The 12817-nt window shown below is 40.0% G+C and overlaps 2 protein-coding genes and 1 long non-coding RNA gene across 3 annotated transcripts; all 3 read left to right on the top strand.

Moving 5' to 3' along the window:
• Positions 1-228: 228 nt before the first annotated feature.
• On the top strand, positions 229-2114 carry LOC126583322 (AAA-ATPase At4g30250-like). The gene has a single exon (XM_050247666.1). The coding sequence runs from the start codon at positions 381-383 to the stop codon at positions 2043-2045; it is 1665 nt and encodes a 554-aa protein (XP_050103623.1). The 5' UTR covers positions 229-380; the 3' UTR covers positions 2046-2114.
• Positions 2115-8125: 6011 nt separating this feature from the next.
• On the top strand, positions 8126-8937 carry LOC126613821 (uncharacterized). Its single transcript, XM_050281425.1, has one exon. It carries the CDS (start codon positions 8271-8273, stop codon positions 8724-8726), a length of 456 nt encoding a protein of 151 aa, XP_050137382.1. The 5' UTR covers positions 8126-8270; the 3' UTR covers positions 8727-8937.
• A 3449-nt stretch (positions 8938-12386) lies between these two features.
• LOC126598499 (uncharacterized) lies at positions 12387-12817 on the top strand. Its single transcript, XR_007614862.1, has 2 exons — positions 12387-12491; positions 12708-12817. It is a non-coding gene; the product is annotated as an uncharacterized LOC126598499 (long non-coding RNA).

The following is a 12817-nucleotide window of genomic DNA, read 5'->3' as shown; positions in this document are numbered from 1 at the left end:
AATAGGAGAGGATGAGGAGGACATGGATGGGGAGGGCAAACAATCGAAGTCCATTAAGTAGACCATCTCTATGGCACCTACTTAGTACTAGTTTGGTACTAATGTGCTTTTATAAAAACTGGGTATAAAAAATTGAGCTCAAAAAGGTATTTGGTAAATACTTAAAAACAGTTTACTTAATAGAATCAATTTTTTTTTCAAAACACAACAATACCAAACCAGCCCTTAATTACCACTACTACATGTAGACACAAACAAAATCGCAATCGATCAGTGATCACTGCGTACTATATATAGCCGAGGCAACCGCAAGTCTGCAAGTCTGCAGGCAAGACAAAAGATAGGTAGCCAGAGAAACGATTAGAGATTTCTACACGGAGATGTTGTCACAGCTGTGGTCGTTGCTGGGGCTGCTGACAGTCCTCCAGAATGTGCTGCCTTCCCAGCTGCTCTCCCTCCTCCACTCCCTATACGAGTCCCTCCAAGACATGCTCACCCCCTACTCCTACTTCGACGTCCCCGAGTTCAACGGCTACTGCGGCGTCCACCTCAATCACCTCTACCGCCACGTCAACCTCTACCTCAACTCCCTCGTCAACGCCAACGCCTCTGCCAGTTCTGCCACCTCCTCCTCCTCCTCATTCAATTCCCGCCTCACCCTCTCCCGCTCCAACTCTTCCAACCGCATCTCCTTCACCGTCGCCCCCAACCACTCCGTCCACGACTCCTTCCGCGGCCTCACCCTCTCCTGGACCCACCACGTCGACACCGTCCAAGACTCCCTTGAAGAGAAGCGCTCCTTCGTCCTCAAGCTCCCCAAGCGCCACCGCCACGCCCTCCTCCAGCCTTACCTCCACCATCTCACCGCACGTGCCGAGGAATTCGAGCGTATCTCTCGTGAGAGGCGGCTCTTCACCAACAACGGCCACGCCTCCTACGACTCCGGCTGGGTCTCCGTCCCCTTCCGTCACCCCTCCACCTTCAAAACCCTCGCTCTTGAACCCCAACTCAAGAACCAGCTTACCGGAGACCTCACGGCGTTTGCCGAGGGCAAAGAGTTTTACCACAGGATGGGACGCGCGTGGAAGCGGGGTTACCTTCTGTACGGCCCTCCCGGTTCAGGCAAGTCGAGCTTAATTGCTGCCATGGCCAACTACCTGTGCTATGACGTCTACGACCTCGAGCTCACCAAGGTTTCTGACAACTCGGAGCTGCGAGCTCTGCTCATACAGACCACCAACCGCTCCATCGTAGTCATAGAAGACATAGACTGCTCCCTCGATCTGACGGCTGACAGGCAGCAGCAAATCATCTCCAATTCAACTTCCAAGGCTAGACTGAGATCATCGAGGAAGCAGGCTCAGCAGAAGCAGGACAACGACGAGCAAAACGGCGGAGGGAGAGTGACGCTGTCGGGGTTGCTCAACTTCACGGACGGCCTCTGGTCTTGTTGCGGAGATGAACGCATCATAGTGTTCACCACCAACCACAGGGACAATGTGGACCCGGCGCTGCTGCGCTGCGGACGCATGGACGTCCACGTCAGCCTCGGCACCTGCGGTCCCCTCGCCTTCCGGCAGCTGGCAAAGAACTACTTGGGGCTCGATGCCCACCCTCTCTTCGAAGCAGCGGACGGGTGCGTGAGGTCGGGCGGGGTACTCACGCCGGCCCAGGTAGGAGAGATTCTGCTAAGGAACAGAGGGGATGCTGACGTGGCAATGAAGGAGGTGGTGTTGGCGATGCAGGCCAGAATCAACTTGGGTGTTGGTGGGGGAAGCCGAGATCAACTAGCGGAGCCTTACTCATCGTGCGATGATCAGACGGTGAGGATGAGGTCATCGTCACCGGAGAGCGTGCTGGTGGGAGTGGGTGGTGGGTCACCGGAAAATTGGGTGACGTCGTCACCCCGGGGGATGGGGAGGAAGAAGAAGGCGGCTGCTGGGGCTGAAGCTGAAGGGGATCAGAGCAGCCAGAGGATGAAGATGAAATTGTTAGTGAGGCTTAGGTCTTTGACCAAGTCCGACTCCGGAAAGAGGGGAGTCTGACCCTCCGCTCCTTTCGTAACTCCATCATTTGTTAATTAATTAATTATCTAGTAAATTAGTTTTTTTTTTGTTTTTGATCAAATGATAGATTTGTTATATTAGAGGGCTGATGGGATTTGAATTCATGTCATGGTGTATGAACAATACTAAAATTTGATGAAGTTTAGAAGAAAGGGTTTTTGAACATTAATCCTTGCAAAAGATTAAAATTTAAAAAAAAAACCTGGTGCTAGATTAAATATTCAATTTAATCCCTTGAATGTATTTTTATCAAAATTTACATTCAATTTTTGTTATTTAATGTGTATTTTTATTTAATCTCTCCATATTAAATTTTAATTTTATTAATATGCACATATTTAGTTTTTTTTTAATTAGAAATGAATGTAAATGAGAAAATATTAAAAAAAAATTGTGATACAAAAATATATAAATACATAAGTGTTCAGAAATGATTGTGCCAAAATATATAAAATTGACTTTTTTGTACCGAAATATTTGTATCTACATGATTGTACCGAAATATATCATAATGAACCTAAATTTATGTACCAAAATGTATTATATTGAATTAATATACCTAAGTGTCAATACCGAAATGTATGTACCTAAATGTCAATACCGAAAATGTATGTACCTAAATATCAATACCAAAATGTATGTACCTAAATGTATTTACCGAAATATGATAATTGAATTAATGTACCTAAAATTCGATACTCAAATGTGTGTACCAAAGTATACGTAAGGAAATACATTATATTGACCGAAATGCATTATATTGAATCAATGTAACTACATGTTTGTACTGATGGATATACCAAAATATTCAAATGTATTAATGTACCTAAATAAAGAACATACAAAATTGTTATCGGAATATATATTATAAAAAATTAGTTGCCTAAATGTAGACATTAAAATATATTAATACATTAAAATAAAAATAAAAGGATAAAATAAAACATCAAAATACAACTAATAAATGATATGATTAAATGTGCTAGGGACTAAAATTGGATTTTAATCTTGCATATGGTTATAATCTAAAACTCATCTTTTTTTAAGGATTAAAATGAAGTTTTCTATTAGAAAAATGTCTTATACAAGATTAAAATTTGATTTTAGTCCCTAGACACTAATTAATGTCAGTATATGCATCCAATGTCTTCCTTTTTTTATAATATGTTTCGGTACAGAAATTTCGGTACCCTAGTTTAGCATAATATTTAGGTACGGATATTTCGGTACACTTATTTAGTATAATATGTTTAGGTACGGACTTTTCGTTTACACTTATGTTGACACACCCAGACCCGGAATGTCCACCTAAACTCCGAATTGAGCTGTGTTGGCCAACATAAAGAGGGTGACGAAGCCACAAAGTGTAGTGATGTGGAAAATGCAAGTAAATTTAAACCTAAAAGAGCCTAAATGGAAGAATGCACTAGTGAGCATAAATGAACCCAATTCACATGTGATGTCAGAGCGTAAGTAACGTACAGTAAAGGTAGGATAAAAATTATACCGTCGAAGGTAATCACCTATACCAAAGTTTGGCAAGAATCCTCGTCGACAAGAAATCTCAGCTACTAAAACCTGGAAGGTCGAAAAACAAGGGTGAGTGGGCCTAAAAATAAAGTTTCGTAAAAACCTTTTTGAAAACATAATAACCCCTCGTTGTAAAATAAGTATAGTTTCCAAATATAACATACTACGTATAGTATGAAAATACTTACCATAAACCATAATATCTCAAGCATACAACATTTCACAACATCTCCTAAATAAACACATAATAATCCAGTAATCACAACAACTTGCATAATCAAATATCAAATCAAGTGCTTATCGACATATGCTGACACACGAGTTCATGCAGAGATATTCTGACATGAACAAGACTGGGTGTAACAATGATTTACGCTCTAGCACTGCAATCATGTGAAGACTGGCACTATGCGCATCGCATACGAATCCTAATTGTCTATAGCAATCCAGGATAGGACTAGCACCTACAACGGATCCAAAGTGAGCATGCGGTGCAATGTGAACATACACATGAAGTCTGGCCCTAACCCGGGTGAGTACAAATACCAGTGTAGCACACGATGAGCAAATAATATAATTATGATCATAAAATGGTAAATCAACAATTCTAGTTAGCCCTAACACTATTCATGGTCGTAAGTGTAATTAAAACATCTCATATTAGTATGTATACCTGTGCATCCCGCAGGATTCAGAATAATTTCATAATTTTCACTATTTCGACAATTCTTATAACATCAATTTAATTATGCCATTACGTAGAAAAGACATTATTAATATATGTATGGCAACTAAAATAATATATATATATATATATATATATATATATACACACACACTTTATGAAAGAAAAGATCCACTCACAAATACTTGCGAAATCTTAGCCGTTCGGACGAGTAAAAATGGATCGCTGATGCTAATTGTACCTAAGCATAATAGAGGCCCATTAGTAAAACTCAATTAAAACACTTGAATTTGGAGAAATTGACGGTGGATTCGAAATCAGCGCGTTAAAACATGCTAAGAAGGGTCTCGGGTAAATTTTGTAAAAAGTCAATGAAAAATCAACAGTCAACCCTAAAAAGTCAACTGAGACACCGCGGTAGTCAACTACGTTAAAACTTTGGAAATTAACTAATGGATGTCAAAAACAGACTTAGGGCGTCGAAATTAGTTTATGAGGGTTTTCAGAAAATTTTTAAAAAGTTAAACCAAGGAATATTCCAAATCCATTAGGAAGTGGGCCAGGCCGAATCCTAGTTTAGGGTTAATAGGCTAAAGGATTGGGTTGGCCCATGGATCAGGTTTTGGGCTTTTTTTTTTTTTTTTTTGAAATCGGGCAGGGTCAACCCGGTTGCAAGTTGCCTAATTCGGCCGAAAACTGGGCAGCGAACTAGAGCTCTGTTCGAGCTCAAAACTCAAGCATTTTCAATGAAATAAAAATCTAAATAAAGCTCATGAAGTAAGGGTTCAAAATATACCAATGAGGGACGGAGCTGTGGCCGGAGTTAATTGAAAATTGCGTGCAAAACCTTGGAATCTCGCCGGAAAAACTAGGGAAAACATCTACACATGGTTTCTGTCCTTAAATCCTACAAACACAGGCCTATATCTTCAAAAAAAAATCACAAACGATGAGAAAGGACAAGAGAGGGGGATTCCTAAGGCCTACCTTGGTCGGAAAAATCATGAAATCTCACCGGGAAGTATAACGATGGTGACTACCATTGCTGCATATGTGCATCGAGCACAATATCAAATATATTATGGTACGGACGTTTAGGTACATTAATTAGAGAATAAACAACATTAATGAATTAAAATGTGTATAATAATAAATTTAAAATTTTATGTGGAGACATTAAATGATATATCCATTAGATATTAAAAAAAATATTAATTTGAATTAAGTACACATTAAGGGACTAAAATTAACATATACTCTAACACTAGATTTTTATTAAATTTTAGTCTTCTTAAAGGATTAAAGTTCAATAACCCCTTTATTTTATTTTTATTAACTATTAGAGCTGTTAATTAGTTATGTTATATTTTGGGTGTATGTTGCAATTCCGGTTGTAGGCTTCTAGCAGCTAGCAACTAATAGTAATATACATGCAATAGGAATTAGTTGTGAATTTGGCTTGGAGTAGTGAAGTGACCACTAGAAACATTCGTCGGAAAATAAATAAATGTGACATGTGAGGCAAAACCGGAATGGGAACTACTGGTGTGAAGTGAAGTTCAGGGACTAGGGGAAGTCTCAGAGTAGTGCTCTAATGCGGTGAGAACCCATTATGAGACTTTCTCTATTATATTATAGACTCAAATTTGGAAAACAACAACGTCACTACTCAATTCTCATCTATGAAAACCTTGTGAGTAACTACATCACACCCACCACGTAGTAATACAATCTAGTGATATTAAGAAATTGAAAAAAAAAATGAAAAAAAAGAGATTTACTCTCTTTATTTTCTTTTTAATAGTTAAAAATTGTGTAATAAATAAAATTCTACTAAGAAGATTTAAAAATCACGATTAGGGATGTGGTTACTTTGCCAATTTGTAAAAGTATTTTTGTTTTACTCATGATTCTTCCTCACTCTTGTAATTTGTAAGTGAGAGGTTTTAGATTCGATTCTCGTCAAAGATGATTTCGAACTACATTAATGTTAGCTCATTCTCATCCCTTAGTATTAGTATTAATAATATCGTTTGTACAAAAAAAAAAAAAAAAAAAAAAAAAAAAAAACTACAACACACCCAAATACAGTTAATGCTATACAATGGGATTCTAGGAGCATAGTTATTAGCAAAACTATTATTGTAAAAAATTAAGCATGATATTAATTAACCGAAAGGCCCCTCCTCCTCGCCCTCCTTAGAGCAAGTCCACCCCTAAGGACTTTGCGCCAGCACCCAGCGCATTTATCCACTCAAATGAACAGTAATAGACTGGAGTGAACAGTAATAGGCCAAGGCATCTCTACCCCTAAAAAAATGCGCTGGTACCCAGCGCATTTATTTGGTGTGTTTTTTTTTTTAAGTTTATTTCGGATAAGATTTTTAACCAATTTCAGATAAAATTTCAAATAAACTTAAAAAAAAAAAACACACTAAAATAAAATTACATACTCATCAAATAAACTAAAAAAAAAACACACTAAAATGAAATTACATAAACTCATCAAATACACTTTATTCTTCAACCACAAGTTTTTTGGTATTTTTTTTCACACAAAAAGTATATGAAAGCTTTGGTAGAAAGTGTAGAAAATATTGAAATGTGGTGTAAGGTGGAAGATGAGAGTTAGGTATTTATAGAAAAAATAAATAATTTTTTTTTTTTAAATTTTATGTATTTTTTAATATTTTTTCTGTATGTTTTAATAAATTTTAATTAGTTAATTAACGTGGACCGTTGATCTGTGATCGGACGGTATATTTTAAAAGTAAAATTTAAATTTTTTTTACCGTTGGAAATCCAACGGTCTAGAAAAACTAGCCGTTGGAAATCCAACGGATATAAGAATGCCACGTCGCTGATGGGATCCGGAGCACAAGTGGGCTGACAGCCCTGTCGGCTACTCGCGGCAGCGCCTGCGTGAAGCGCACGCGCCAGGCAAACTGCCCAGCTTCTTGCTCAGTCTGTTTTGGGCTGGGCTCTTGCCCAGCTCGGGCTGGGTACCAGTCAAATTGAGGGGTGGACTTGGTTGACAGGGTGCTGGCCCTGTTTTTCTCCTGGGTCCTGGGCAAATTCCACTCCGTTGGAATTGCTCTTAGATCTAATATCAAAGAGATGATATATGTGGCTAACCCAGCCCAATGAAGTAATTGACTCCTGGCCTAATATGAAGGCCCATAAGAGAGAGGGCCCGCTCATCTATTTTGCGTATGATATAAAAGAATGAACCAGCAACCGTACGTCTTTGTTTGTGTCTTTTTAGACCAATTTTCAAATCAAACAAAACGGTGAGGTAATTTACAATGTTACACTTAAATGGTGTTGGTGTTTGGTATGGGTGCCAAATTGGCAAATTGGCAAATTGGCAGTTGCCAGTTGAAGGAAGAGCAACGTGTTGCATTGTGTGTCATCATGCATGTGTCCATCCCATCTATATGCCACTTGTCCCACCATTCCACCTAACAGAACCTGTACCACTACCAGTCTACCACCACCACCGCTTCATCTAAAACCGAAAGCTTTGAGAAAAATTTGAATAGCACACGTAGTACATCATATATTATTAAATAAATGATAAAATATGTATATTAAAAAATTAATAATTTAAAAATTAAAATATCTCACCACTTACCTAAAAACATATAATATATCATCAATATTCTCATCGCAATAAAAAAACTTCTCGAAAGCTTTCCCTTCCCTTAATCCTTTCCATCACCAAATGTTATTCGATTATTATTCCACTCCACGACACATGACAATTATTCTGCTTGCCAACATACTTTACTTTACTTTACTTTAGTTTACTTTACTTACTGCACGTGGCAGGTACCACCACCAATGTCAGTCACCACTCACCAATCCATATATTATCATTCTCCTTCATCCATGGACCATCTCCACCATCAATAAACACAAACACCACCAACACCAAACAATCACATCTTAATTTGAATTTCACAACACCATCACTGAATCAATCATCGATGGGAGTGGTGATAATCGACGGAAGCACTGTGAGGGACTTCGTGAGTGACGAGGCCCAGTTCAAGAAGAGCGTCGACGACCAGTTTGCCGCCCTCGACCTCAACAGCGACGGCGTCCTCTCCCGGTCGGAGCTTCGCATAGCCTTCGAGTCCCTCAGGCTCATCGAGGCCCACTTCGGCATCGATGTGGCCACCCCGCCGGAGCAGCTGACGCAGCTGTACGACTCCATATTCGACAAGTTCGACAGCGACCAGAGTGGGACGGTGGATCTGGAAGAGTTCAGGGAGGAGATGAAGAAGATTATGCTGGCCATCGCCGACGGGCTGGGCTCCTCCCCCATCCAGATGGTTCTGGAGGACGACGACCAGAACTTGCTCAAGAAAGCTGCAGATCTGGAGACTGCCAAGACCTCTCACTCAATCTCCTCCGCCGGCACTGGCGCTGCTGGCTTGTAGGCTTCTAGTTTCTAGCTAGACTTGCTGGCCTTGTGCCACGTGTGAGTGCTGGCATGGCTCTAGTCTAGCTTAGTGTTCCTCTGTTCTTGTCCCTTTTCTTTTCTTTCAAAAGTTTTTCCTTTTAATACGAAACCTGAAAGTCATCGATCATAATCATAAATTTTTTTTTTTTTTGAACAAATAATCATAAATAAATTGAATGTTAGTCCTACTCTCCATTGTTCATTGGCCTTATGTTTTGGTAGACATTGCTGAATGATAAAATTGATGATGATATCAAATTACGAGATTGGGATTCAAATGTTAATTGTCCTTAATATATAACATTTTGATAACCCATTAGTGTATCATTTTATGTTGTGAGTAATATATAAATTATAAAGGGATCTCAACAAACCATTGACATTTCTTTGAAACAAGTTTAAAATATCACAATATTCAATTTATGTTTTATTCCCCGTAAAATGGCGTAGGCAACATTTTCCTTACATCTATCTACCAAACAAGCCAATGACTACAGTGAAAGGAATAACATTTAATAAGAAATAGTAATGAACGAATGTATTAAGAAAAAAAAAAGTACGAATTATGAGAGATATTTCGGTTACAGGAATGCCTCTTTTCTCCTTGAAATTAAAAAAAAATGAAAAAATAAAAAAAGGGACAAGGTAAAATGTGCCCAAGTCAAATGTTGATTTTTTATTTTATATTTTAAGTACAACGATATATTTTATACTAGAAAAAGAAGGGGTTTAAGCTAAATTACACAATAGATAATTTAATTTGGTATCGAATTCGTTATTTATAAGACTCGAACCTAAAACTTCTCACTTACAAGTAAATATGACTATTGAATAACAAATGTTGATTGTTTTTTAAGTATTATACTAGAAGGAGAAGGGGGTTTAGCTAAATTTCACAATAAATAATTTAATTTGGTATCGAATTCGTCATTTATAAGACTCGAACCTAAAATTTCCCACTTAGAAGTAAAGATGACTATTGAATAACAAATGTTGATTGTTTTTTAAGTACAAGAAAAGTGTGTAATTCTATCTTAATTAATAATTAAGAAATGAAGGTTAGGAGGTAGGAGTGAAAGTGGGGGATATCTGAACTGACAGGACAGGGCTGGTTCGAGTGATAATACATCAAACATGTTTTCTGCTCTAGGATAGTTAGGCCATCTCTAACCGAATGGTCCAGAGGGCCAGAGGGCTGAAAATAGCCCTAAAACCGTCTCCAACCGAGGGCTAGGCTAGAGGGCTCTGGAATTTGGGAATGCCCTATAGAATTTCAAAGGTCCAAAGGGCCAAAGGGCTGGCTCTGGCTGGTTTTTTTTTTTTTTTTTTTTATAGTTTTCCCATTGTTGTCGGTTATAACCACAACAACAACAACAACAAAGCCTTTTCCCACTAAGTGGGGTCGGCTATATGAATCCTAGAACGCCATTCCGCTCGGTTTTGTGTCATGTCCTCCGTTAGATCCAAGTACTCTAAGTCTTTTCTTAGAGTCTCTTCCAAAGTTTTCCTAGGTCTTCCTCTACCCCTTCGGCCCTGAACCTCTGTCCAGTAGTGACATCTTCGAACCGGAGCGTCAGTAGGCCTTCTTTGCACATGTCCAAATCACCGGAACCGATTTTCTCTCATCTTTCCTTCAATTTCGGCTACTCCTACTTTACCTCGGATATCCTCATTCCCAATCTTATCCTTTCTCGTGTGCCCACACATCCCACGAAGCATCCTCATCTCCGCCACACCCATTTTTTGTACGTGTTGATGCTTCACCGCCCAACATTCTGTGCTATACAACATCGCTGGCCTTATTGCCGTCCTATAAAGTTTTCCCTTGAGCTTCAGTGACCTATGACGTTCACACAACACGCCGGATGCACTCTTACACTTCATCCATCCAGCTTGTATTCTATGGTTGAGATCTCCATCTAATTCTCCGTTCTCTTGCACGATAGATCTTAGGTAGCGAAAAACGGTCGCTTTTTGTGATATTCGCTAGATTGCTCCGGTCATTAGTATGGATAAGTATATAAATGGATATAGATAGGAAAGCGAACACAAGATGTACATGGTTCACCCAGATTGGCTACGTCCACGGAATAGAGGAGTTCTCATTAATTGTGAAGGGTTTACACAAGTACATAGGTTCAAGCTCTCCTTTAGTGAGTACAAGTGAATGATTTAGTACAAAAGACATTAGGAAATATTGTGGGAGAATGATCTCATAATCACGAAACTTCTAAGTATCGGAGTGTGGTATCGTCTTGACGTGCCTTATCTGTCTCATAGGTAGATGGGGCATCTTCTCTGGAAGTACTCTTCCTCCATCCCGGGGTGGTATCTTTAACTGGTGGAGATGCACAAGGTAATGTATCAATTTCACTTGAAGCTTACTTGTAGTTTCAGGCTTGGTCAAGCGCGATACAAACCATGTAGTAGGAGTCCCCCAAGTCGCCGAGCTAGGGGATCTGCTGAAAGAGGTGACAGACAAGGTAAGCAATCATAGCTCCGGCTGATTGTTCACAGTCTCCCTATCTTGCAGGCAGCATGAAGGATAAAAAGAAGAAAATGAGAAGAGATGATATGGGATACTTTTGCTTTTGAAGAAGTAACTTTCCACAGGCTTATTCTTGAACTGAGCTGGAGGGTTTTCTGGTTTCCTCCAGAGTATAAGGCTGACTGAAGAATTTGAGGGTCAAAACAAGTCCATCAAATCTAGAGTACGTTCGACCCTGCTGATATGGGATACTTTTGCTTTGACAGAGTAATGGATGTATCGGCACGTGTGCTGTTACGCTTGTCTCCACCTGCTTCCTTGTATCCTTCTCCCTTGCCCTATCTGTTCCTCAGGCAGATGCGGTATCTTCCCTGGAAGCATAAGATGTTGAAGATGAGTACTCGAGAGCAATGTCAGGTAAGTAATCAGGTAAGGGGTTCCAGGCAGTCAGTTCCTGGCTGGAAGCTTGATTCCAAGTACTGACTGATTGCTCTCTTTCTCCTTGTCTTGCAGGTAAGAACAAGGTCCAAGGAAAAGACAGGGAAAAAGCATGATATGGGATACTCTTGCTTTTAACCCTGATGATATGAGATATTCTTGCTCTAGTATAGCTTGTTTGCAGAGGGATTATCGGGGGGAAAGAAAGCTGAATATTTCGAAAGGCTTCGTTGGGAGTGCCCTCTCAGATATAAGGAAGGGTTGAGCATTTTTGCAGGTCTGCCTGTCCGTTGGGGATGGAGGTCGACATATATAGGAGTCTCCTTAACAACAAGTAGTAATGTTATTCCTTTACCCTACTTGGTCATAGCACGGTAGTGGGAGCTGTCAGCTTCACATGTTTTAACGCTGTCAGAGCACTTTGAAAAAGTGGTTTGTGGTATCTGGAAAGCTGATGTTGCGTGTGAAGATTACAGACAGCTTTATCCAAGGAGATTCGGCTCTTGAAGTTGGGAAAGTGTTGCCTCTTCGGTTTTCGAACAAGCAATCCTATCGGGGATCTGGCTCTCGAGATTCGGAGAACGATGCCTCTTCGATTTTTGAGAAAGCAATCATGCTGGGGGTCTGGCTCTCGAGATTCGGAGAGCGGTGTCTCTTCGATTTTTGAGAAAGTAATCATGTTGGGAGTCTGGCTCTCGAGATTCGGAGGGCGGTGCCTCTTCGATTTTGGAGCAAGCAATCTTGTTGGGAGTGTTTTCTCGAATGTGAGTAAAGGTTGGGCATGTTTGCTAGTCTACCTTGCCACGAAGCACAGAGGTTGACACACAGGGACTTTCCAATTATCCAGCAATGGTACTGTTCCTTTACCCTCTTCGATTTTTGAGAAAGTAGTCATGTTGGGAGTCTGGCTCTCGAGATTCGGAGGACGGTGCCTCTTCGATTTTGGAGCAAGCAATCTTGTTGGGAGTGTTTTCTCGAATGTGATTAAAGGTTGGGCATGTTTGCTAGTCTACCTTGCCATGAAGCACAGAGGTTGACACACAGGGACTTTCCAATTATCCAGCAGTGGTACTGTTCCTTTACCCTTGTGGGTAATAATATGGTAGCTAGACCTTCAAAATTTATGTGTCTAAACTTTGTTA

The sequence above is a fragment of the Malus sylvestris genome, chromosome 2 (assembly GCF_916048215.2).
Source record: "Malus sylvestris chromosome 2, drMalSylv7.2, whole genome shotgun sequence".
Taxonomy (NCBI): Eukaryota; Viridiplantae; Streptophyta; class Magnoliopsida; order Rosales; family Rosaceae; genus Malus; species Malus sylvestris.
The sequence above is the reverse complement of the archived record's forward strand: the minus strand, read 5'-3'. Positions and strand labels throughout refer to the sequence as shown.

Bases quoted from the DNA above. Each gene is read 5' to 3' on its own strand.
- LOC126583322 (XM_050247666.1), top strand. From the start codon at position 381: ATGTTGTCACAGCTGTGGTCGTTGCTGGGGCTGCTGACAGTCCTCCAG.
- LOC126613821 (XM_050281425.1), top strand. From the start codon at position 8,271: ATGGGAGTGGTGATAATCGACGGAAGCACTGTGAGGGACTTCGTGAGT.